General features: G+C 39.0%; 1 protein-coding gene across 4 annotated transcripts in view; it reads right to left on the reverse strand.

The window, feature by feature from the left end:
* Positions 1-1,025: 1,025 nt before the first annotated feature.
* RC3H1 (ring finger and CCCH-type domains 1) overlaps positions 1,026-27,378 on the reverse strand; it is a 51,946-nt gene continuing 25,593 nt past the window's right edge. Inside the window, exons 9-20 of one of the 4 annotated variants that reach the window (XM_019471161.1) lie at positions 26,327-26,439; positions 22,532-22,813; positions 22,001-22,218; positions 20,122-20,498; positions 18,830-18,961; positions 18,058-18,210; positions 14,641-14,851; positions 13,455-13,545; positions 13,203-13,338; positions 10,743-10,886; positions 10,023-10,138; positions 1,026-8,766 (exon numbers count right to left, since the gene is read on the reverse strand). In XM_019471161.1, coding sequence (XP_019326706.1) covers positions 8,616-8,766; positions 10,023-10,138; positions 10,743-10,886; positions 13,203-13,338; positions 13,455-13,545; positions 14,641-14,851; positions 18,058-18,210; positions 18,830-18,961; positions 20,122-20,498; positions 22,001-22,218; positions 22,532-22,813; positions 26,327-26,439 — 2,124 coding nt within the window. In that variant the 3' untranslated portion in view covers positions 1,026-8,615. Of the gene's footprint in view, positions 8,770-10,022; positions 10,139-10,742; positions 10,914-13,202; positions 13,339-13,454; positions 13,546-14,640; positions 14,852-18,057; positions 18,211-18,829; positions 18,962-20,121; positions 20,499-22,000; positions 22,219-22,531; positions 22,814-26,326; positions 26,440-27,378 lie in introns of all 4 variants that reach the window. The other 3 variants (XM_019471160.1, XM_019471159.1, XM_019471158.1) reach the window with 3 other exon arrangements.

Genomic DNA, 27,378 nt, shown 5'->3' on the forward strand with positions numbered 1-27,378 from the left:
ATTTATCCCAGACAGAAAATGAGAGATATTTCAAAGTGTTCTCCATTAATTTATCATTTAATATAAATGCTGACAGAAAAGCAGGTAAGACCTTGTAGACACTTCCATCTATTTACAAACGAAGTAGTGAATCGCCACCTTTCCACTATTTTTTTGTTGAATCTGTAACTCAAAGGACCCTTAGACACTATGCGGCAGCAAGGTGAGGCTGAGCCAGCTTTAAGAGGGAGAAAAGCAAGGTGAAGAGGGAAGAAGAAATAGCGTTTCAACATATGGCTTTTTCTAGACAACCACCATGCACACACAACAGGTCTCCACTTCCTTGTTCTTTAATACAAAAGTGACACTGTTGGCTCTATAGTTCTAAAAAAGAAATAAAGGAGACAAATACTGACTTTCAGATCTCTGGATCCTCTTGCCTTTTGCCTCCTTCAATCCGCTCCATCCCACTTCAGCATAATATCTAGAAGGCTTTTCTTTCAATTTAAAAAGTACGTTGCAGGAGTAAAGACACAGGGAGTTGGATATAGCGAACCCTTTCTTCTACTCCTTTTGTCATCTCAGAGTTTTTCCAAAAGGTAGTAAAGCATCTAACCTTTCAAGGAAAGCGATCTCAATGCCTTGTGTGCCTCTGAATACCTCCCCCATGACCAGGCCTGTATGTACAAGACTTCAAAATTCCCCTGAACTTGCAAAGAATTCAGTTTACGGAATTCTTCTCATACATTCTACTTAATCTCTACTCCTATTAAAATGTTTTGATAGTTACAAACAATAAATATTCACAATATCAACCCAGTTAGCAATTCCCATAAAGGCTCAAGACTTTTTTTTGATGGGGAAGAGAAGCAGGAAAGGAAGAAAACAGCAGAAGGAGAAGAAAAGCAAGAAAAGAACCAGTTCAAACAGAAAGAGAGAATTCATGACATTTTGTTTAGCATTGATTTATGAGAACAGCAGACAGGTAATTTCACTTATCCAGGATCCTAAATAAATTCAAGAAACAGTTCATAACCTGACTCAACAAATCTCATGGTCTCCTTTATTACCTAGACTATCCTTTTTATTTTTTTGTTAAATATACCTCTGCAGGGCACAATCACATACAATCAATACGATTGGAAAATTACATGAGCTCTATCCCAAGCATATATGCACCAATGTTAAAAAGTTATTTAAAAAACCAAACAAACCAAAAAATAAAATAAACTCCACCCAAAAAGGTGATAATGACTGCAGAATGTCTCGGGGAGACTTGTATGGAACTAACAAGATCAAAGAAAACTAGGCTTACAAAAAACAGGGAAAGTCATCTGTAGAGAAATCCCACAACTGGAAGTGGATCATTTCAAAGAGGGGGTGGGAGTTGTCATATAGAAGATCCCACAACTCTTCCTCCCTCCTCCCACGCATGCCTTATCTCACCTCTTCCTCCCCATAGCAACAAATACAATGGGGAAAGAGCTTGACACTATGCTACCAGTTATAGAAAATAGGGAAAAATAATCAAGCTACAGCACAGTTGCTAAGCTGACTTCAAGGAAAGCTCCTCTTAGCATAGAGGCTGCTTACACAGCAAGCAGAGGCCAAAGGGGTAATGGGAACTCCTTAAAATTAGAAAAAACTGAAAGTCATTTAATGATTTGAAGATTTGCCCATGTTAGAGCAGCTTCACTTAGGAGAGGCTGCCGATTAAAGGTACCAATAGTAAACTGTGCAGCAGCTGTGATATGAACAGGGTTTCTTCTCTTCTGTCTCAGGTTGCTTTATACATTTATAAAATGCTGCTACCAAGTTTCTTTTTAAAAAGCTAGAAATAAAGAGGTCAGTGCACACATCCAGTTGTGGGATCCATCCAATACACAATCTGGTTTGGATGCCAAAGACTTGTGAGTACTGTCTGCCACAGAGCTATTTATAAATCTTTTTAACATTACAAAGAAGCAAATAATTTCTTAAACATCAAATACTCCACAAGATTTTCTTTTTTGCTTACAGATATATTTTCCCCATATACATTTCGTATGTAATTCCATCATCTCTAATGCTTTTTATTTTCAGAGGCACTGCACCACCTGTTGCCTCCATCTTTCCCAAAACTGTATTTTTCAAATTGAAGTCAATACTTGTGTTTTCCTAAAACTTTCAAATCTTAGAATCAGTTGTTTCCTGGAATATGAAAACATCCAGCCTGTATATCCAAAGACACCTGCCTTGCTGGATGAAGCTAGGCACCTAAACTTTCCCAAATGCTGAACACCTGGCAATTTGCACTAAAATCATTCACAAACTCACTGGAATTGCAAAGATTGCCTGGGAAAGATCAGTTAATTATTTAGGTCACTAAGCTATAGGCATTCAGTTTTGATTATTATGGTCACATATTTTAAGGTTCAAATGACTGGGATGTTCCCAATGCAGACAAATCCACATTCCCACATGCTTTTTTTTATTGGGAAATTTCAGAAAAAGCTGCACCCTCTTTGCTTACCATAGTGTTCAAAGAGTTTCCACAGCATGGTATTACACTTGCCATGGGGAAATAAAATAAAGAAAATCAATATTAAGTTTGTTCTCCTTTTCCTGCTAATCAAGGCTCTACCTGCATCACAAGAAGTGCCTCAAAGACTGTGACAACACTAAGCAGTTACATTCTTCTTCCTACACAATAAAGACCACTTGTTAACTGTGTAAGGACACTGTGCTGAGATAACATTCCCCAAAATCGCTTACTGATATTGCATGACTTGAACTAACTTACTCTAGCCTCTTTCACCCCCTCGACATTTCAACAGAAAATAATGCAGTTGATAACAGTTGAGTATGGAAAAGAGAATCCCCAAATGAAGTTTTTGACATTTCAGATTATATTTCATCTGAGAATAAATCAATTTGCGCTACATAATCTGTATGCTGGTATACCACAAATAACAACCACCCAACTGTTAGCACCAAGGCTATACCTAAAAGGTGGCTCAGAAAAGCTGTTTCACTTTCCTCATAAATTCAGAGTTTACATTTACTCAAGCAAGGCAGATGTTTTTCCAGTTCATGTCTAAATTGCCATTTAGACAACTCAAGAACTTTTGCTTCCTTTTTTTCATCCAGGGGAACCAATTTATTGCGATACAAAAAATTAAGTTGCTGACACACTGACTTTTTTTTGGTTGTTTTTAGATCAGTGCTACCAACATTAGGAGATGCAAATAGGAAGTGTGTGTTTTGGAAAGTGAACGATGACAAAATTTGAATATGAAGGTAACGTCATGCCCCAGTCCTACTCTGTGTTCCTTCTAGCTATTCTAGGACTACAAAAACTTTTTCATACACACACAGACAAGCAGAAAACTTGCACACTGCTTATACGTGTCCCCCCCCATTTTAGAACAAAGAAGATGAGATGGCACTCCTGCTCTTGAGCCTCCTGATTATTAGCACTGAATTTCTTGGACCATGAAAGGGGGTCTGAAATAGCTTAGTCAACTGAAGATACTTTATATTCGGGTTCTTCAGACAACTATCCTGTAAGTCTGCTTCACTATAGTCCGATTTATAAATGGAAATGGCAATGGAAATGAGCGTTTATGCTACTCTGACTTATAGATTTCTCTCTGAACCTGGAAGCCTTTGTAACAGTCTGCAACAGTTTTAGATCAAGGAAGGGAAATGCGAGTGACTTTCTTGTCTTATCAATGAAAAGCCTCACTCTTAGTCCTTTCTAATAAAGAATTTGCCCCACCTTACTCAATTTGTGCTGTCAAGAGACGATATCATCATACAAGTTTGCTTCTTCCACATCTAATTTAATGTAATGCTACAGTTTGACAAGTCTTCTCAGTTCCAATGGGCTTAAAAGTCAGTCACATTTGCAACACAGATTTATCTTTTACTGTAACTGAAGAAATTTTAAATTAGTATTCAATTTAGACTTAAACACTTAAAGACAAGGCTTCTTTGATTATATAAAATTTCTATGTTCCTTCTCCCTCTCTAAATGAGCCATTCCTTCAGCTGAGAGAGCACATGAGAGACTGAAAACATGTCAGAATACCTCAGATACATCTCAGTACATTGCAAATTGTATGACTGAATGGAATGATTTTCCACAATTCAACGTATGGATAAGGCTTGACAATCATTAACTTTTGTAAATTGTTATTAGGATAATACAGTCAACTCACAAAACCCTACAAAGATTTAACAATCAAAATGGCTACACCAGGAAAAAAAAGTGTAAAGCACAAGTCTTTGGCTCTCCTTTAAAGAAAAACAGCAGTTTACCATGTTTATACAGATCCCCTGTTTGCCTACCAGTAGGGGCAATATCACATTTGTGCATCACTGAGTAATAACACCATTAGAAAAGGCAACTTCACAGAAGTTATTGGCTAAGCGAATTCATTTGAATGCTCTGTTTTGAGGCAGCAAGCTGTCACTGTTACACAATCAGGGAGGGTGAATGGGGAAGCCACAGAAGGAAAGGAAGGAAGGTATGGACAAAAGGGAGAGAGTAAGGCTCAGAGGAAACTAGACAGAGAAGAACTTGAGAAGAAAGGGGATACAGTGCTGCAAGTTTGAAAGGTACTCTGATCTGAATAAAAAAGTCCTACTCTAAAATGGGACAGGATACGATAGTATACAAGAGGGGCAGAAGAAAAAGTGTAAGTTTATCCTATTAAGAAAAGAGAGCTAGGTCACAGGAAAGGAAGAAGAGATGTTGACAGAAGAAGGAGGAAAATAACACTACAGAATAAAGAAACATCATTCCTACACTGACTGAATCACTGTTTGACATACCAAAACTTAACCTAACACTTGAAGCTTCCTATTCTGGGGAGTTTCTCCATGCTGGGGATGAAACCCAGGTATCGCTGAGTGTTCAAAGTTGTCTACTGCAGTAGAAAATCTAACCTACCTACCAAATGATGCAGTAGTGTCCTTATACCATTGTAATACTGTTTCTTCTTGCCCAAGTAGAAGGAACTAAACCACTTTCTAGCTGAGACCAATTTCACTGAGGTGGACAGCATTCCTGTACAACTGAGACAATGATGGGCTATAGAAATTAACGTAGCAGTATACAGAGTTACTCCAGACATTTTCATTCCCTAGTTATTTGCTGTAACCATCAATGCTTCTGTTATATGTAGAGCTATCTGTCCTCCCAGTTCTACTAGCATGCTTTTCCACAAAAAGGGAAAATTTTAGGTGCAGCTTCCAGAAAGAATTAAAAGCATGCACTGCATTTTGCTGTTTGACTTGTTTTATCAACTAAACTTCTGCAAAAGCAGAAAAAGGACAAGAGGAGGAAGGGAAAAAACAAAGCCAAAAATCAATACTGTTGGTAAATATTAAACAAACTATTTAACAAGCCAAACTATAATACTGGGCAAACAGGGCATTCACCTGGACACACTGACCACAACAAGGACACTATGCACAAAGTACAGCACGGAGAGTTGGATAAAGGAGAAAAAACAACAGTAAGGTCTCCCTTCTAATCCACAGGTTTTGGAAGCATTCACCATATGGAGGCCAGCAATCTGAATAGCTCTTACTGCAGAACTCCTCCCAGGAGCAAAAGTGGAGAAAAAATTAATCCCTAACTTGGCAAGGAAACTAGCTGGCACAAGTAACAAGGCAAAAAGTTTTTTGCCCCTCCAGATTTTCTTCCTAGTGTTGAAAATGACTCTGTAGATTCAAACATATCATAACCGTCTTTGAAAATTCATTTTATATCAAGAACTACTGCAATCAAAAAAGGTACATTCTGGGCTTGTCCTCCTAGATTAGAATATTGCACTATTATCTCAACTAAAATGAGCTCCCTGTGTTAATAAAGACACAGCAGGAAGAAGTAAACTAATTAAAAACTACAATGAGAAGGCTGACCTGATGGTGGTGCTCTGCACTTAAGCATGGGAGAACGGGGTACAGTGCCCATATCAGTTGACTTGTGAGCAGGCTGCCAGGGGAACACGTTAATCATGGTCATGCCCAGAGCACAGAAGGGAGGAACAGACCTGACGGGCTCAAAACTGCATCAGCCTAGCTCTGCTCAGCTTGAAGGGGAGCAGCTGTAATGCTAGGTCTCAAGTAGGAGATACAGATGGATAGGGGCAAGGTGTAGATGAAGCTATTTTAGTGCAATGATTCTTTGCCAAAAGTTAAGAGGGGTTAGAAAAAAACGCAAGCTTCAAACTACTCTTAGCAATTAAGAGGCCAAAGTTCAACTAAGAGCGAAATAAACCCGTGTGAAGACGTATGGAAAGTGTGGGCGTGTGCTGAAAAATGCCTTTATTTTCATTCAGTGCTTCTACCTCCCAGACATTTGATCACAACAGCTGCGCTCATGCGAAAAAATTCTTAAAACATACCCAATATATATACAGATATAACTATGTATATATGTATATATATATTTATATATAAATTTTTATTTAAATAAAAAAGAAAGCTCGAATCCCAAGCCAATATGTGTATCAAATCCTTGACCAGCCAGGTCTGTAGGGCATAATCAAATTCAATGTGAAATAGTATATAAACGCGGTGCCTTGACTGGGCAAATTAAATAATTGCTACTCAAAAGAGTCTTCTGTTTGGACTCTCCTACTGGTAGGCAATAGTGGGACTGTATCCCCTCCCACCCCCCATTTTGTTTTAACAGTATGATGAATGCAAAGCTTAGCCCAAGGTTGCTATGACCTCAGCAGGAGTTAACCTTAAGGAAAAAACTAAAAACAACAAAAAAAATTATTAACTCTTGCTTTACCCAACCAAAGCAATGCAGTAATTTATTACATAACCAGTGCTTTCCAATTTAGTAGTCTAACCCAGAAAGAAAAAATGAGAACAGGCCAAGAAGGTGCAGCGGGAGCAGCACTTTAACGTCATTCTCCACAGAGTTCTTTGTATACAGGGTCTCACGCCAGTGCATGTCGAAAGAGTCAAAAAATGTGCAGCAAGAACAAAATCTTTCATTTCTTTAACTTTTAAAGAAAACATCTAGAAAGGCTTAGCATTTCTCCACCTTATGTTTACAAAGCATCTACTTGGAGAAGTAGCACACTAGATCTATCCAGCAAAATTTGCTTTTCAGTACTTTAACTACTTCTGACAGGATCCGTGCTGTACCTTAAATGGTCATTTTGCTGCAACTTTTCCCCTGTGAAAGGGGAATCTAGGAAGGATTCACTGCAGCAGTGGCAGACAAGCTGCAGATTGATTCTCAGGTGTCAAATTCTAATACACACAGACTTTAAACAATGCCAAATTTAAAAAAGAAATAAAAATTCCCCTCTATTTTTTAAAGATTGCCATCATCTTGATTGCCATCAAAGATGTTGGTGTCCTTCAGTAAAAGGCCCTCACAACAGTATTACAATTGAATAACTGTCGTATCACTGAACAAAAGAAAGGAAAAAAATCAAGTTATAGAGGAAATTGTTATGTTTTTAATGATAATAATAAAATAACAATGAAGAAAAAACAAAGACGAGTTGCTGAGAAGGAGGCATACATGAAAGACCTGTTTCAAAAGGCAGAGAGATCAGTAAGTCCCTCTGCATCAACTTAATTGTATGGACTTTGGGTAAGCTCGTTTTAAAGGCAGTGAGAAGGGGAAAAAAAAACCCTCAGCAAACACTGGATGAACTAACATGGTTCACCAGTTAACATCCTTTTAGCAACTGCATAACTTTATGTTCACTCTACTTCATGTTTCTAGCCTTGGTCATGGCTGCACAACCTTCACTGGTTAGTTAAGCCTCTCTACCACAAGCCCCAGCTAACCAGCTTCAGAAATACCCATGCTGTAGTAGACTGGTCTGCGTTCTGCTGACCTCTTTAGTCCCAACAGAAAATAAAAGGCCAGCAACCTTCAAATAAAATAATGCATGTTGGACACTTATTTTGTTATCCTCTTTAATTACACATGCTGTGCTGGGACATACACGAAGGACTGCACCTGTTACATGACAAAGACTCTGTCACTTGTAGTTTAAACTTAAATAATTTAAGCAGTCTCGCACAAGCTAGGGTTCAGTTCCTAGCCACAGTGGGGGGAATTGTTTTAAGAATGAAGTTTGCTGCACATCTTTTGACACTGCAATTCACAGCTACTCTCCAACCTTCATTCCTTGTTTACCCTTAAACCATACAAGGAAGCGGCCAGGTTGTTTTAGTCATTGAGAAATTAAGGTGATAAGGAATTATGCACTGGGTATGTAATAATACCAAAATAAAAGAAAAAACCTACTTCATTAAGATCATACAATTAATCAAACAGAGTATATATATAATATCTTTTTTTTTTTAAGCCCTGGGATCCAAGGCGTCCAAAGTTATTAAAATAAAGTTCATTCACAGAACAAAAACAAATTTAATTTGAATCGCTTGCAGATACTGCTAATTTTCATTTTTTTAATTAAAAAATGCGTTAATGTGAACTATGTGCAGGATTTGTTTCTAGTAGTTGTGTTTGTGCACATTGCCTCTGGACCTGCTGCTCTGCTACTGCTGTTGCTCCTGGGTTCCTCCAATCACCCCTGGAAAAAAACGTGATGGAAGCTACCAACACCCCAGCAAAAGAAACTCTGGGGTATGCTGGCCTCACTTCATGGAGCAGACGTGGGTGTAACTCCCGCTCTCTGGGAGTCGTGGTTGTCTCCTCCTCCCTCTGGGTCCTCTGACAGGCTGAGAGATGCCGTCTTGTTTGACAGGAGGCCAATGTTCTCTTGTGTCAAGGCTGATCCATTCGGAACATCACTGCTGAAAGAAAGTTGAGAAGAAAGAGGGAAGGGGTGAAGAGAAGTAATTACTGAGATTTTTCATTTATTTTAAGTAAAAGGACTTCAATATTTGTTGCTGCAGCATCTCAATAAACAGTTGTGAACATATGTAAACATGTAAAGACTTGCCTTGTATAATAAATAGGTTGTCTGGTACACTGCAGGTACTTACCAGAAAGAGAAGAACTAACATAAGGCTAATTGAAAACAAACAAGACTACGTATTTTTAGGGTTCTAGATTAGTTACATTTTGCAAAGTATTTCAGTATATGCCACAAGATGTACAGTATCAATCTGTACAATGCACACATTCCAGAATATTTAACTTACCTGGATCATTTATCTTAATTTTTTTTATTTAAAAAAAGAAATAGTTGTTTCAATTTCATTACTTCCAGAATTTCATATGGAAAAATTAGTTTCCGCTCTGGAGGCCTCGATCTAATGGTGCAGCGCAGAACTCAAGGATTGGTTATAGGACTTCATAAGCAATTGATAGGGATACGTTTTCTGAATAAATACACTTTCTGAATAAACATCCAGATTCCAAACTGTTCACATGAAGCTATGTAAACTTGACTTACAAAACATCTGCAGCATTTGAGCTTTTCTGTTCAAAGTATTAGGCTGAATACACACAGATGCTTGCAGCCATCTGAAAATGGTTGCTTTGTAGATTTCCAGCATTCCCAGCCAACATCTTATTTCAATTGACTATCAAATGTGAGTTTAAATCATTCCCAGCATCTACACAGATAAAAATTACTGCCTACAAATAAGAGTGAACTTTGTTTCAAAGTTACATACCTTTCTAGACAACATCCACATCACAAACATTAGCAGGATGGAATAACTTTCCTCTCACATTTGGAACATTTCTTTTCTTTGAAACTAAAATGGTAGATAAAGATTTCTTTTATGGTTGTTGTTTATCTCCTGCTCCTCCCTACTATTCATCCAATATTGGCTAGATGGACTTCTAGCTTTACAAACATTGCAATTCTTCTGTTGTGTTAATTGATATACAGTCTCATTCCACTCACCTACTCATCAGCTGAAATGACCCTTAATTCATGCTTGCACTATAAAAGCTTGATTTGTATAATCTTTTCCTAGTATATGCTTCCACATCAGAGATAATGTGAGGCAAGGGGTATTATTCATATACCAGAGTGTGACCCTGATTAAGTCATTCTCCCGTTATGCAAAGAAAGGTTGAAGACCCACGTTACCTGAATGTCAGTGCGAGGTCCTCAGCTGGAACCTTGCTTTGTGGTTCTAATTGTCCGTTTTCTGTCTGTTTAGTGGTGCCCAGTTTGTTTTTAATATCCAGTGAAGACTGGCTCTCCTTTAAAAAAAGGACAGAAGAAACATTCTTTAACATTGTGTTAAAAGAATTTGAGACTTCATCCTTTGGGACCAATGATGAAGGCCTGTAAATTGGAGTCACACAGTGTAACCCACAAAAGCCATGAGACAAGAAAACAGACTCAGTAAGATATGCTCATCCTCTCAGGACACAGTATTTCCCAAAAGGAAGGGATGATTCTTGTAACAACAAGCAAAGACCATCGACTGTAACAGCACACAGACTTCTGAACACTAGCCTGTACTTGCAGATGATGTTTTCTATGTTAAAGCAGTTTATAGAACTCATGGCACAGTGACCTTGGAGATGATTCATAGTTTTCAACAAATTCAGCGCCATATTTATTTTCAAATGCCGACAAAATAACAGCAGAGCATTTTAAAGTTGCCAGAATTCAAATTCTTCACAAAGAAGAATCAAGAACCTTTTCAGGAGGTTTTGAAGAATAAAGAGGTGAAGAGGGAGATGGATGACTCCAGCTGTGGTCATCCAGCAGAGAGCCTTTTTGCCAGGGTGAAGGGGCTGCAGCCAGCTACATGGCTCTCCACTCCACCTCTCTGCCTCCCACCCCCAGGGCACTCACCATGCTCAGCTCACGGGTTCTCTTCCCAATTTCCCTTTCCACCTGGTGTAGCTCCAAGCTCAGCTGTTCACTTGAGATCATTCCAGGCCACTTGGGAGGTGGGGGTGGGGGCTGTGGTTGGCCTGCCAGGGTAGTCGCCTCCCTCTGCAACAGCAGCCTGTTACTAACAGCCTAAATGCATAAAGCCAAGCACATACACAACTGAGCACACAACACACCAAGCACAGAAAGAGCTCTAGGCCATAACTCTCAAGTATTGGTTATTTGCAAAATCAAGACCTTCTCTCCCCATGTTTAACAAGGTCCCAATCAAAATCACTTCCAACGCAAGTTTAAACATTTTTTAAATGCAGAGAAGTCTTTTCACTTTTAAACAAGCAGTGTTAAATACATTTACTGTAATAAATTTGCATGGGTTTTCCCCATATACCTCTCCCTTCTCAAAACTAAGTTTAAGCACATGAACAAAACCACTACTCTTTTGTAAGCTATTTGTTGAACAAAAGATAACAGCAGATAAGCAAATCTGCTGCTTTATTTTACAGTAGTAGAATTTATCAAATTCTACAGTAGAGCCCGTATTATTACTAAATCATATAAAATATCTTGAGAGATGTGGATGTCAACATGTAGCTCTCTACTGACCCCGATTAGGAAGCACAGGAACAGAGAGGGGCAAGTGACTACAGTCATTCACAAGTTGCAAGTTACTAGCAACCAAGTAAAGGCAGTAGCCGTGTCAACCACTCCAAAAATCTGTTAATACTTGGGAATCAGTTCCGTAAGCGTATGCTCTGCATTTAAACACAGTAACTCCACACAACTGAACATCTGGCTGGTCTACAAGTAACAATGCTCATTCATTTGAGAAGAAAGCAAAATAATCTAGTTCTTCATGCTCAGACTGAATTAAGTGATTGCTACAACCTTGTAACAGGTAAATCAATAAAGCCTCCTGGGTTTCAAATATCTACTTGCAGCTTTGAACACAAAAGATAAATTGAAAGCTGTTATTACTCAAAATAACTGATTACTTCTGAGAAATTCATATTATGGTAAAATCAAGGCTCAAAACTGAACTATGTAGGATTTAACACTGACACAATCACAATAATAATGAGCAGGAGAGACAGGCCACTTAGGGGTTTTGCAACTTTCCAATACTCCTCTATTATGGCAAAAGCAGACATGCAAAATTTAAAACATTTTCTCCTCTTGTTTCCAAACAAGAGCACAAGAACACAAGTTATGTTTCAAGTAACTAAGAAATGCATACTACTTGTAACTGCTGCTGCGATTTAAAAATTGTGAGCTCTTACAACTAATCTGCAATAACTCTCCTCTATAACACATGTTCTTAGGTAACCATAGTTTCAGCAGAAGCTGCTATCCACTACTTACAGCAACTCCTTCTGGGAAAACATTAATATGAATAGTTGCTGAGGTACCTAGAATAGTTTTCTGGTAAATATTTACTGATTTTTCCTAGGAGGGAAAAAAAAAAATCACTAGTTTCACCGCCACAAGATTGTTTGGACAGACAACTTATGGAGGAGCCTCTGGAGATGCAGTTACGGTGCTGAAGGCTTTGGCTGGTTTCACACAGACAGCAATTTAGTTTTCTATTGTTTTTCCTCAACAAAATCATTTGCCAGAATGATACCTGGATTGGCCTGCTAGGATGATCTTTGCAGCTGCCCTTCTAGCAAGTATGTTTGTTATCATTAAAGATTCTCTCAGTGGTTGAGATATACTGAGACTACCACTGTACTACCCAGTGTAACTTATTATGTTTTTATTTGGTAAAACACTTCTTTCATTATGCCTTGAGATTTCTCCTTCTGCGTCTCACAAAATACAAAGATTTCAGCTCATTAATTCTTTTACAAATGCAGACTCCTATCTTTCCTCATGTTTCAAGTGACTACATTTCTTCTAAGCAAGGAGACATAAAATATTAAGCTTTAATTTTCCAAGCTAAATATCTTTAATATTTATTTTCTTGACTCCTGTGGCTTGCACTATTTAGGAAGAAACAGGTACAACACAAAGCCAAACGTGAAACAGATGAAGATCATAGCTTTCTGTACATAAAATCAGACATTTTCAGTGGCAGTAAAGCCAAGAGGAACAGGTATCTACACCACAAGTTTACCTCTGAGTTAACAGATGAACAGAGAGGGGGAGTAAGCGAGAGAGAGTGAAAGCTAACATGAGTGAGCACAGAGTGCAGATTCAAGTATGGTGTTGATTTGCACATGAAGTGCAGGGCAGTTTCTGCTGCTGAGCAGAGAGGTTTACAGTTGTACCACAGTCCTGATGCCTGGCATCACAGAATTAAGCATTGTTCCTGAATATCGTTACAGTCAAAGAAAGATCATCAACACATGAAAAGCAGCTTTACTAGCTTCATCTCTCTCCATACCACCCCTCACCACTCCTCCAAATGTTGGTACCAACCTCTAGTCCTCGCATTTGTGTCTGCTGGCTAATCTGGTGGTCTACTTGCTGCAGCTCCATGCGCAGCTGCTGCTCTCGCTCCGCTGAGGGCAACTGTTTCCCATGACCAGCCACATCTGACATGGACAGTCTCTCCCTTTGGGATCAGAAAAGCAAAAATAAGATTTCCAATAAAGCTTTACTCAGCTGGCACAGAAAGAAATAGATAAAGAAAATTTAGAAAAAAGCAAAGAAGAAATAAAGCAATCCTACCTGTCATTGAAACGTCCCTGAGAAGGTATATTTTGATGAGGAGAATATGGAGAGCCTCCCCAGCCACTGTGGGTTCCGTAAGGATTGTAGTCTGCCAGCGAACAGAAAGAAAACCATGTCACATTACTACAAAACCATCCTTTAAATAGTTCAGCCAACACACAGAAGAACTGGACAGAAATTAGAAAATAACCAGGAAGGTCAGCCCTCTAACAGTGAGGGAGTCTGACGTTTCTTCTGCTGAAATGAACACAAAAATACTACGTGTGACCAGTCTCACATGCATATTGCATGACTCTTCCTGCACGTCCAACAAGATTTGCTACAGCCTTCCAGAGTCTATGAGTTTGTGAAGGACTTCAGACACGCAGGGGGATGGGGACACAAACAAACTTACAGCCACTATGAGAGCAGTTATTTTTAAGTTCCTAAAAGACTCAAGAGTCGATTGAGAATTCTGAGATACCTAGTTAACACCAGTTTGAAGATTAAGCTTTCAGGGAACCCAGAGTTCTACCTGTGATGAAGTCTAGAAAGTTACTGCTTGAATTAAGCAAATGAGTTTTTCAGCAGTTAACTCCTGAAAGAAATCTAGAAGGAAGTTTGAGGGAATATAATTAAGTCTTTTTCTTAAGATTATCCAGTGCACCTGAAGAAAGAGACCATCTTTTGGAGTAAGATATACAGCCACACTATACATGTGATGAGAAAATAGATGTGTAGAAAATAAACCGTTCCTACTTCATTTGCTTTGCCTAACAGTACACGAAACAATGGCTGCATTAAGCTTGCAGCAGCAATTATCAATAAAGTAGGAGTGCAGTACAGTACTTCGTTATGATGGTTTTCCATATGTATTTGAGAAAGCAGTAAGTTTCTGGATTCTACTACAACAGATTTAAAAGGGACCAGCAGAACAAAGTAACTTTTTCCCAACAGCAACAAATCACCAACACATACATTATGTGTGCATAAACCTGTCTGTGGAACAGGAAGTAGTGGCAGCCTTTTTCTTCAGGCTTCTCAGTGTAGCCCTACCTAGAATTATTTTTAGTGGCATAACATACATCTCAGCTATATTTCTAAGACAAGAAACAAGTTTACAGGGGCTGTCTTCAACTTGCACTAGACTGTAGCACTAAAGAAAACAGCAACAGCTAGCAAAATCCAAGAGCACACATCGTACCTGAAATGATTGATTTGGTGGTAGCTCCCTGAACTGCCATGGCCTGCATGGGACCAGAATTCTGGTACATCGCTTTGGAAGTACGAGAGATAGCCCCAAATCTTGACACAGTTGGTCGGTCTCCAAATGGAATGAGGTCATCATCACCAGTCTCTGCTGCTCTTCGCTGCATGTCTAATCGCTGGTCACGCATGGCTTTACTATCTACGTTCTAGACAAGATATGGAAAAGACAGTCAGAAACTTATTCAGAAATTAATAAAACACATACCTTTTACAACAAGCTCGTACCAGTACAGTAAGCCTCTCTTGTATTCTCTATTCCCTTCATCCTTCAATTAGCCTTCCTATTCTTCAGTTTATAACTCCACTGTTAGAGTGATGTTTCTTTAATGGTCTAACTTAAGATGACCATTACTACCACCACTGTGAAGTAGTTGCAAGATTAATTGCGAACAAGTCCAAGAGAAGGGAGCAGCAGCAAAAGGAAATTAAGATGGAGAAAGTCTAATGGGACAGAAGGGGAAAAAACCCCTCCAGAAAAAAGTCTAAGAGGAGATCAGAGGGCATTCTCTGACGAATACCTACACCTTCCAAAGTCCAAAAGAAATGCCTCTGAAGCCCAGTGTTAAGAACCATATCATCTAACTGCCTGCAGATGACTCAAAATGGGAATTATTCAGTACAGCACTTACTTGGACATGTCTAGTACATCTTTTCAGGCACATTTTTCATTAAGCAGTAGTACACTTCTTGGAACATCCTGGTTTCTAACTCAGCTTCAGACTCAAACACCTTAACGGGTCAGCAAATGAACAGATAAAATGTTCTCTCTCTCTACTCGAAGAGCTTTGCCAAGCAGTCACAAAGGAAAAGATGTGCACAGAAAAGAAGCTAGATTTAGCAGGATAAGCCAATTTGACTCAACTTACTTAGAAGAAGAAACAACAGATTATTATAAAGATTTTTAACAAAGCTTTTCCTGAGATAAAGTTAGGCCATTTATGGGAGAAGTCACCTGGAGTGAGTAACTTAAAAACACAAGTCAATTGGTTGTTTCCATGAATAAAAATAAATTTTAAGAAAATCAACACAAAAGAAACAAAACAAAAATACACCACCACCACCCCCCCCAAATAATCACCACATCCAGATAAACACAAAACAGTAACAGAAATAAACAGACTCAATTAAAAAAAAAAAAGGGAAAACCATAGTTAAATGGGAAAGCTATCTGTTGGCTGCCAGGAAATGTAACACAGTAAGAATTGCCAAAGTCAAGACAAGACTTTGCTAAAGAAATAAAACTGTAGCACAGTGCTGCGTACAGCAAAAAGAACAAGGTAAGTGGGGCTACTACACAAAGAGGACTAGCTAAAGGCTGAAAACTTCAGTACGGTCCAAAATTAAAATAAAACTCTGCAAGCTTTCAGTGAGGATAAGGATTGCTAGAAACAGACAAGATAACATAGCTAAGGCAGGAATAATGGGGTGAAAATGGCAGTCACAACTGAGTTGGAAGCTAAACTCAAGAAATGTTAACATGTTGAAATTGGAAGGGGTATTAGACAGCATCTACTTTGGAATTCAGAGATTAAAATGACATTTTAATCTCGAGTCCGTAGGATGCTAGTACCAATTTTAATTTATTTCCATTTACTGAGTGGGGGGAAAGAACGTAGTGAAGTTGCAATGCCATCTGCATCAAATCCAGCACCACGCACTCTCAGATGATACTATTCTTACCCTTGAGAAAAGGAATCTTTTATGAGCAATAAAAAAAAGGAAAAATTAATTCACTTGCCATCTGCAGTGAAGGTCTCCTGAGAATTTTTTCCTGTGAGGACACAAAAACTGAAGAGCAGCAGAGATCCTATTTACTTATCTGAAAATTAGCTCTGGGGCAGAAGAATGCTTTGTTTAGCAATGAAAAAGGAGGCTGCTTCTCCAGAACCTTATTACCTCTCCTGAGTTCCAGTTTGTTTGCACAATTTTCTAGCAGCAGGAATGAAAGACAAGAGCTGTTTGTTGGTTCCTGAATGCTGCCACTAGGAAAGCAGTAAGGCGATTCTGAGTAATCTCAGTACTTCTCCAGGTCAAACATAACAACGTTATGACTCAAGGCAAACACACTGTGTAGGACAGAGAGCAAAAGGACTTGTAAAAAAACCCCAAAGCTGCAGATGAAATGCCTTTTCTTGCTCTGCTTTTCCTGGGAAAAAGCCTCCTTTTTGCTCCCATTTCACACAATGTCTTCGAGTTCTTACAGGAAAGCAATTCAGTGGACAGAAACCAGATGCATTTAATTCCAGAGGGGAAAAGGGAAGCCTGCTTGTGGGCAAAGAGAAGCTGGACAGAAAAATCCTATTATTTAGTTAAGTGGTTGCAACAGGTGAGCACCTGTCCACAGAAGAATAAATTCTGGATAGAAATTTCTTCCTCCTCCCCTTACTGGCCAAAGAAAGGTCACCATGACAGTGACAATATATAAACAGAAGATGACAGAACACTTTTGCAGATGGGAGGTAAAGGAGAAAAACAGATGCATCTCTAAAATAGTCCCCCAGACTAAACAGTGCTTTCTCTTGAAGGCTTGAATGTCTTCCTACATGCATGGGCTACCAGCATACTTCTTGCTGTTGAGTGATGCTTACAAGTTCAGAAGAAACAGAATAGGGGCGGTATTTCAGAATCCTATTTCTTCTCTTCTACATTCATGACTCCCAATAATGACACCCTAGCAGCCCCTTCTTTTTGCAAAACTGACCTAGCAAAAATGCAGCAGCACAAAATAAGATCACAGCCAGACACCCATGGCTTCAGTGAAGGACTGAATAAGCACAGCATAGAGTTAGAAATTGCTCTCAAGAAGAATCAGCCTAGTATTATGTTATGACTATGCTTCTCTCAAAAGCTTCATGCAAGTTTTGGGTATTCTTGTGGTCACAAATCAGAGTCCTTCAACTAAAAACTAGTAACATTGTTAACAGCAATCACAATCACCTTAAAAGGAATTAATAGCACAAAGTTACGTTACAGCATCTCCCTCTGACAGAAAGAAGTAGAGGAAGCAACAGATGGACATGTTTAATTAACAAGCTGCCAGCACAGAGTCATTTTTGGATTTCAAGTAAGCGTAAAGAATCATGGCAAAATATCTCTTGCTATCCATGGCTTTAGAGCAGAGTGGTTAGCCTGCATCTATATTCAGAATTTTAAAACAGCTGCACAGATGTAGGACTGTTCATAACTTTGAAAACAAAGCACTCTGCACACTTGCAAATGCATTCTTTGACCGTAATGCACTTTTGAGCTTAAATACAAGCACTGCCGTCATCCTGGAAAGCAAATGAAAGAGTCCCTCCCAACACACAGAAGTATCACCTTTTCTTCTGTGTTCCCCTAAATCCCTACATACCACCATCTCCACACTCCTTGCTGCCACAACATCTTTGGGTTTTGCATCTTTGGTTCCAATGTAGGAGCCGATGGTGTCACAGGACCAGGGAGAGTACTGGCTATAGTCATTTCCTTTGTATTTCCCAGCTACCTTCAGGTCTTCATCCAAGTACTGTACAAACACAAAAATCTGGTTCTGTAAGTGAAGGGAAGAAGCAGCTTCACAGCCACCAGTACTTAGTTCAACAGCAGTGAACTTGAAGAAAAACACCACTAGGATTTTTTTTTTATCGGATATATCACCATTTGGAATTGGGCCATGGCAAGCATGAAATGTGTGAAATTCTGATCACCTGGCTACACTCCCAGTGATGACTGTTCACTTGGCCAGTATGAAAGTGATATTCTGACCTTGGTTAAAAAAAAAAAAAAAATAAACCTCTATCAAGCTGTTACTTAATTCTAAACACGCCAGGAGCAAATGAAGCAAAGTCCAGTAACCGTGAAGACTGACTACTTCAATTAATAATGGCTCAAAACTAATTCTATTGGTTGCACCAAAAGCAGATAGCTTAGGATCAGTGGTAGAAGAGAATCAACAGCCAATCGAGATATTGGAGACTGCACCATAAGGGCTTCCACCTGCAGCACAAAATCTACCCCCACCCCCCAACACTTGCCAACACTGTACTGTTCTAATTTTCTTGTTATCTTCACCTATCAGCACACACAAACTCCGAAGTATTTTCTAAACATGCTAGTAAGTCACATTTTTGTCAAAATAAGCTTACCTCCTCTGAATGAAAAGGATGAGGCAAGGTTGGTGACGGTGCAAAAGGAGGTGGAGAAATCACCTTCCTCTCTTCTAGCTGGGCCATGATCTCTTTCCTTCGTCGGTGAAGTTCGTCCAGGCTGGGATGCGGCTGAAATGAAGACAGAAATACGTTACAAAATATGGCAACCATATGCTGCAAGAAAAGGAAAATACAGCGAGTTGACAGTACTACTGTATACAGTACTGTATACAATACTCATTATTGTATTACTTACAATAATAAGTAATGATCATTTTGTTAAAGTCTACCTGTTAGCTTTCATATTTAATATAGGACATGCATGTTCCTACACTGGCCAGAGTGTGAGTTCAAGACACCCCAAAGGCAAGGAATGTTATTTGCCTAAAACTGATTAGGTCCTCAACTAAACCAGTGTCTCTAACTTTAAAACTACTAATCTTTTAACTCACAGGGAGCTCAACATGACTGTGTATTCCAATTTGGCAAAGCTTCCACTGGAACATGTTCCAGCGTGGCAAGTCCCCATTTCAGTCATATGGGGGAAAGTGGTAGAACGCTACAGATCATAACCTAGTCACAGTTCGTTTGCATTTATTATTCATTTTGCAATAGAATTAAACATCCCACAAATGTGTCAAACTCAAAACTGATAAATCTATAAGCTACATTAAAAATGCTTCCTGGACTCAGTAATATGATTCAGAGCCTTTAATCTGAATGACAGCTACGTAAGTCCAACTATTCTACAGGACTCAATTCCAGCTGGTGATTTACCAAAACAAGTTTGTACACTTCTACTAGGAAGACCCTCCAGTTAGCAATCTTAAAGTAGAGAAAATATGGAAGAGCAGAATTTTTAGTTCCTTCATCAAGGGATGTATGTTTGCATATTTATTTATTTAGGCACAGAGATGGTCAGTCATAGATGAGCAGTACAAGAATGTACATGACCATTTGCACTAGAAAGAGAGTAGCCCTCTCCAGCCTAATCTTTGTTGGAGAAGTCAGGGCCATACGAGACTTCCAAAATTAATTACAAAGCTTTTCTACTTCGAGCACTAAGTAGCAGCCTACTCTTTTACATATTAACATCATTACAATTGCAGAGTTGACCAGTAACTAAACTGCCTCCCAGTTTTTGATCAGCTTCATCAAATGTACCCCTTCTTAAAGTTCAAACTTTAATTTCTCACAAAACCCATCACCTTACTGCAAAAATATTCAACTTCAAGTTGTTTATATTTTCTCTCTCAAACAACTACAAAAACACAATATAAAAACCATACCCTGTGGCATGAAGGTCTGATCTGATTGAGATGTGGAGCCACTGGGCAATAACCCTCTGTTTGCTGGTATCTGTCTCTGGATTCAGGTACGTAGGAAGGTACAGCTGCTTGTGGAATTTCAATGGGTACAGGGCTTCCTCGGACAATCTCCTCTCGCTGATATGGCTGGACAGGGGGATATACACGACGGCTGTCATAATGCGGTGGGTATATGGGTTGTCCCATAGGAGGATACTGCTGCGGCTGCGTGTACTGTGGGCTCACCACACGATCCTGAAGGTAGGGTGGGTAATGGTCTAAATAAGGTGGACCAGGTTCAGGAGCTGATGGAGGCGGTCGGACAAAGCGAGACATGGACTGAGTAGGATAGTAAACTCCTGAAAGAAGGGCAAGAGGAAAAAACACAAACAAGATACAGAAAGCGATTATCACAACTGTCCACAAAAACAAATTGTTTCAAATACTCCAGTCTACAAGTATCATGAAGAGAATGGTATAAATTAATTCACGTGTTGTTTGCTCCCACTGTCTAACCGGTATTTCTACTCAAAAATTAACTGCAGAAAACCTAGAAAAAGCAATAGTTGATCCAAAGCTCAAGTGACACAGTTTAATTATCTAAAGATACCAGCAAGGTGTAAAGGTTACAGTAGCTGGAGAAGAGGTGATGAGACTGAGCTCACCACAGGTGCCACAGAAGTCCTCCTAGCATACCAAACAGAAATAATTCACTAGAATGTCTCTGCAGATTGATACGAATGCTTTTAGCTACACAAGACCTAAAAAGTAAACGGAAGATTAGCCTGTACATCTTTATCCACGCAACTAAAATTCAATTTGTCCCAACACATCAGAGCCATTGCCTGTGTAAAGAAACTTGGATTAATTAGAATTTAAAGTTATCTAAAGATTCATTCTACCTCTTGAACAGTAGAAGGAATTTTCAGTACTGTGAATCACCGAAGACTTTAAGATCACACCTTCTAGTTACCTGAAGATTTTAGTAACCTATCTGGGATCTCTGGATAATTTAAAAATATACATGAATATGCACATGTTAATTATGCACACATCAAATTTCGTGGACAACTCAGATCTTCGTTTGCACATAATAATCAAAAGTAAGCTTTTTCTTTTTTCTTCAAAATGCTCTGCAACTTTCTAAAAAATGGTTCCTGCCCCCCACCCCTTTCCTTTCTAGGGCTTTTTCTTCTTTCCACTTCTTTTGGTCTTTCATTCCTTATTTTTCTTTCACATTAACTTCACTTTATGTCATTTCTCTCTCCAATCTTATGTTGCAAAAGAATCATTCCCTGTCTTTATATACAGCCATACCTTTTCTTTTTAATCCCCTTCAATATTATCTTTCTCCACTTGGTCTCTTTATACTTAGAACTTTTCCTCTTATTTCTTTTTTTATGATATTTTCTTTTTTGTGCCCAGCCCTTCTCTAATTTCACTTGTCTCTACCCATCACATGCATGTGCAGACATTTCTGAAACACTCATACACTTTTCATTAAGGACCTAAGTACTTTCACTCCTCAAGCATAAACCCCTCTGCTGGTTAAGCTTTATTTCCATTTTCCCTGAGTCAAATTGAATTAAGGTTTACCAGAACCCTGATCTAGCCCAGTTGGGAAGAACTGAAGAAAGAAGGATTAGCTACACCGGACGGATACAAAACTCTGTTTTCACTTGCATTAAAGTCCTCAGTCAAGACATAAATTTCCATTTTATTATGCCATCACCACATTAGTGCCTATAGTCCATGTGATATGCAAGAAAACTCCACCTTAAGGGCTTGAGTAAACACCAGAGTGGGAAGAAAGAATAAAATCAGTATGAAGATCAAAGATAGATCTTGGTCTCAAACTTACCTTGTTGGTAGGGTGCTGGCTCAAATGGTGGGGCAGCTCCTCTAGGGTCTTGATAAAACATATCTGCTTGCTGAGTATTATACAACTGAGACCCCCGTGGTACCATTTGCAACTGCTTGGTGACGGACACTGAAGGCAGATCTGCTGGTGCCCGAGCAGGCACAGGATGAGGGTTCACTGGTAAGGCAGAAATAGAGCTCTTGGGGACAGATTCGAGCCTAAAAAGTAGAAAGATGGCACTGCTCATTAAGGCCTGATATAGCACACTGTACTTTAAAACACTGTTCTTTGTCTATATTGCACCTTCTGAAAGCTTACATCACCTTCTCCAATTAAAATAGAAGCAAACAGGGAAGTAAAGCAGTTTAGAGTTTTAGCTTTAGTTTTCTACTCTACTCTTTATAATCACTTAAAAAAAAAAACCAAACCAAAAAAACCTTTTGTGTTTCTTTTGTAGAGAATGGGCTTACTTTGTTTCTACTGCTTATTTACACACATGACACCTTGAACAACATTTAGGAAGACCCGTACAAGTCAGGAGGGGATCCAGGGGCACTGCTACTCAGATGGTCCATCTTCCCTGGCTTCAGAGCAGTTTCGTAACCGGAGTCAGTCCCTCGAGAAATAAGTTGCGTCACCGTGCTGCCTGTTGACACAATTCCATTTGGCAGAGCAGAAGTTTTCCTATTGGGCAAGTCCACTCCCCCTTCCTCTGAGAGGATAGCTCCTGAAGGCAGGCCCACCTCATTTAGCTGGCCCAGGGAGGCACTCAGGGGTCTTCTGGGAACCAGACGCTTGTTCATTTTACGGAATCTTCAGAAAAAGAAACCACACATCAAAAATTGAAACAAAAAACTAAAAGGAGTTGCAGCATTTTCAGGATTTTTCAAACACAGATGCTACTGAAATCTTCAAGTTTTAATCCAAGTTTCCTAAAGGCTTGTGAAAAATTTATTACGAATAGCAGTGAAGTTGTAGTTTAACAGCTATTTGAACTGTTACTAGCAGTTTCAATCAGAAGAACAAGGATGGATTTTTAATTACAAGTACACCAAGAATTCACAGCTAAACTTCACACAGCAAGTTTAAAATACTATTTCCTGTACATATATGCATTTCAACCGTACGGAAGAAAACCAAAACCAAACCCAAACATCACATAAAATACCACCTATAGTGACAGAAGCTTCAGAATGAGAATCAAGTCTATTTTATTCAGAGAAGAAACTAATAGCAGAAAATTAAAGTGACAAAAGATGAACAGATTCCCTTTTGCACCATTTGTCCAACAAGCCAAGTCAAGAGTTTATTGCCATGTGATAACTTTTAAAGCACAGTTCGTTAAGATTTATGTTACTATACCAATACGTAGCTTACACCATTTGTGTTATTTGATAAATTGACTGCAGAGATAAAAATTCTAACACTGTAATTCCAAAAATCTAACTGCTTCTGGTAAGTCTGAACAAACACGAGTCTTTTAACTAATGTTCCACAAAAATCAGTAGACTGATGGTATTGGACCAATGAAGAGAGCAAATTTCAGAGTTGAAGGTCCTCCACTAAACATCCTGCCATTAGCTTAGATACCGGGATGCAAGTGGGAGGGCATATTTGTAGGCCTGAGTGTTCCCACTGTTTATATCATAGAACAAGAGGTCATTTCCTATGCAAGAAGGTTTCACCAGGGTTGAAACCAACACTTTCATATCATATCTAACAAGCAAAGTGAGATGGTAACACAGAGTAGGAAGGTACACACATTATTGTAGAAAATAGAAAAAGGGGGCAGTTATACTCTATTACTCAATCTTCAGATAATCTTTATGTTTGCCCATATGCACAGCATTAACAGCAATGCAACAGAGGCAAAAAAGGTCTTTTTGTTGTTGTGGGGTTTTGTTGTGGTGGTTGTTTTTTAGACATGACTGAGTATAGGGTCAGACAAAGTGTAACCTTGCTATATAGAGTTGAGCTGATCATCTTTAAGAGTTCGTTGACTGTCTTCTAGCCACCTTCCTAACTCTCCATCAACACCCCAATTTCCTAACTGGATTAATCTTTACCCACATAATCAAACTATAAATTCAAGCTACATAGCGTTGACAGTGGGCATCATTCAGAATACATTAAAAGGGAGTAAACAAACCAGGCTATCACCACAGAAGTACATGAGTAGGACAGACTACAGCTTTCTAAACATATACTGCTCAGAAGTCATTCTGGCATCTCATGTCAGCCATACAAGTCAGCTGGATGCATAGAGGTGAGCGGAAGTGAGCTCCCCAGGCTGAACTTACTGCTTTACTTTGGCATCCCGCTCAATATCCAAACCAGTTTCTCCCTGCAAAGCAGCAGCAGGATGTTGGGAAACCACTGCCATGTTCTCCCTGCCAATTACTTCTGGACATCTGCCTGCCATCAGGTCTCTTAGAGGTACAGTGTCTGATGGCTCCTGACTCTCTGAAGGCTTGCACACAACTTGCAAGATGAGGACAACTGGCCATCCCTGCCCATTCATCTAGAACACAACAGTACGCTCAAGAGACAGGCACACGTGTATAGACACCCATTCAATCAAAGGTGACAGGAAGAGTTTATATAGCACCCTCCATGATAAAATACTTAGAAAGAATAAAAGTTGCACAGTGCTGCCCTCTGGATTTTTCTGAACAATTTTATGAATCTTTGTTGCAGTCTCCACACGTGCAGGACAAAAATAATCCAAAAAAGTTTGATACTTGTCTATGCACACTGGGTCTTTGTCCCTTGCCAAGAGGGGAATCAGCTGCTGTTTAAGCAAGTCTAGATCATAATTTGCTATCTAAGGCATTATCCCATACTTCCCCACAACCTTCCAGCAAACTTAAAGCTATATATAGAGATACAGGAACTACATAGCAACAGCAATGCCTATTATTCATACTAAACATTTTTAAAAGGAGGAACACTAATGCAATATCTACTCAAAGGAATTAAGCAAAGATAAAAGGTACAAGGAAGAATCAGAATTCAGAGTTCCCCAACCACCTACAGAAACCGCTGCAACCTGAAACAGAACAAGCATTCACTTCACCCCGTAACAACATTATTACTAAGGCATACAAGCCAGTCTGGACAAAACAGGCCTCTTCCACCTGCAAAGCTGACGAACAGTCCTTCTTGATACATACAACTAGTTCAGAGGCACTAATACTGACTCACCACCTTTGTTAACCATCCAACCAGCACTACCAATCTCCATTTTCTTAATACCATGACAAAAGGGGAAAAACCCCAACTGTTTCTGTAGAACACAAGTATCAAAGTCCTATTCTCTGATCATTTGAATAACTGCCTTTGTCATTCTATCATCACGTGCTCTGCTCTTTTTTTCTTCCTGTTTTGCCTATGTACTGCATGCTGGCTATAGAGCCAATGAACTGCCATATTAATGCTTCAAGTTTTAGACTTTAAAGGAAAAAAAAGAGACTGCACACATTTCCAAATCTTCAGAGTTTTCTTCTGAGTAAAAAAAAAAAGTGCCTTTTCTTGAAAGAAGTGAATGATTTTAGCCCAAAAAACAAGTAAGAAGTTATATATACTGCATAAAATACATTGTATTGTATTTATTTCTTTTAACTCTTAAATAATCCATTTCACTTTCCAAAAAAAAAAGTAAAACAACCTTCAGAACAGCAGCAGCTTGCTCTTGGATAACTAGGTGCCCTCCTCTAAATCTGTAATGAATGTTACTTATTTACTGCAGCCTTCATATGACCACCATTTTTTAACTCTTCAACAATAGCTTTAACCACTTTTAGGTTACTGCATGTGCAACCTGTCAAAGAGTTTCAAAGAATAACTGTTGCAGAAGGAAAACTTGCGATGCTCATTTTTCTCTCTCTGGATAGCCCTAGCAGCACAGAAGAACAAGAGAACCCCTACATCTGAAAAACTGCCAGCAACCTACTTCTCACACCTGAATATAAAGGCAAGATGAGAAATACACACAAATAAATGACCATAATGGATGCAGTCAAACAGCATGTTTAGTCACACTTGAGAAATAAGAAAAACAGCCCACCTTCAAAATCTCAAATAACACTTGTGTAAACATCAAACTTTCAGAGCTGCATTACTGCTGAACAAAGCAAAATATCCTATGTTTAAGAACGAACAGTTCCAAAACCTAAGAGATGACTGTTAGAAGTTTTTCACATTATTTCTTGCTAATGTAACAGACAAGTTACACCTCCTCTCCCCATTTCTAGATATGATAAATAACTCTTATGGATAAGATGAAACAAAGATTGGACTGATTTCTACCATAAGAGGTACACTTACTTTTCTAGTTCCTCCTGTGAATGTGCAAAGGTGCAGCTGGCCCCTCGGGGGCATCCTCCTCTCTGTTTCATGTCTCGGCACATGTATGTCTTGTACTTGCTGTGCTGAGGAGGCTGACAAGGTTAAAGAAACCAGGTGAGACACCTGAATGTAAGTGCACTTAACCAAGAACTGAACGTATCCTCTTATTAAAGGCCTGATGTTTGACTGTTGATAATTCCTTCAATTTAAATGTTCCCAGAAGTACCTAATGTGAAATAAACGACTGGAGCAGTATTCATGTTTGGTTCAACAGAACTAATAGATTCAAGAGTAGATGTTTTGACAACTAAGTCACTATCAGGTTTTTAAAACATTTTTATTCAAATTCCTTACTGGAGCTTGATTGGAACACAGCTGTATGTTTCAGGAAACAATTAAGTGGACAAAACTGATATAGGCTGAAAAAAAATAGCCATGCTTAATCAGAAAGTGCCAAATATTCATCAAGCTTTGTGGTTGATTGAAAATAAATACAATTTACAGTTACTTTTCCCTTGCTTTCTGTTAGCTCAAAATGGCACTTGAGTATCCCTTTGAACTCTACGAGAGTTAAATTTCATCAAGTCCCCTTTTACCCCTCTTTGGACTAAAAATCTCTTAACTATCTATGATAATTATTTCCATCAATAGTTGAGGATGCAATCTTACTCCTACACAGATCAGCAGGGTATGGGTTGTCTTCTGTATTTTTAAGCTTCCCAAGAAACGACAACTTACTGCAACCTTGCTGTCTGCATGTACGCCCATTTGCCAGTCTCTCTAAATAAATTTTGACAGAAGGCCAGAGGTGGTCTCAAAGACATTTAAGTTCCTACAGTTTTTATGGCAGAATTAAATCAGGGGCAGAAATACCCTATCAGAGTCCCCACCAAGGAAAAGGTCTGTAAAAGTAAACTCTTGCTTTCTGAGAAACTCAGCCAAAAGATGTAAATCTGTAAGAAGCCATCTGCAAACTGTTTTTTGTTTTGGTTGGGTTTTTTTTTTTTTCCACCTACTGTAGTGGAGGGAAA

The sequence above is a fragment of the Aptenodytes forsteri genome, unplaced genomic scaffold, assembly GCF_000699145.1.
Source record: "Aptenodytes forsteri isolate BGI_AS27 unplaced genomic scaffold, ASM69914v1 Scaffold289, whole genome shotgun sequence".
NCBI lineage: Eukaryota > Metazoa > Chordata > Aves > Sphenisciformes > Spheniscidae > Aptenodytes > Aptenodytes forsteri.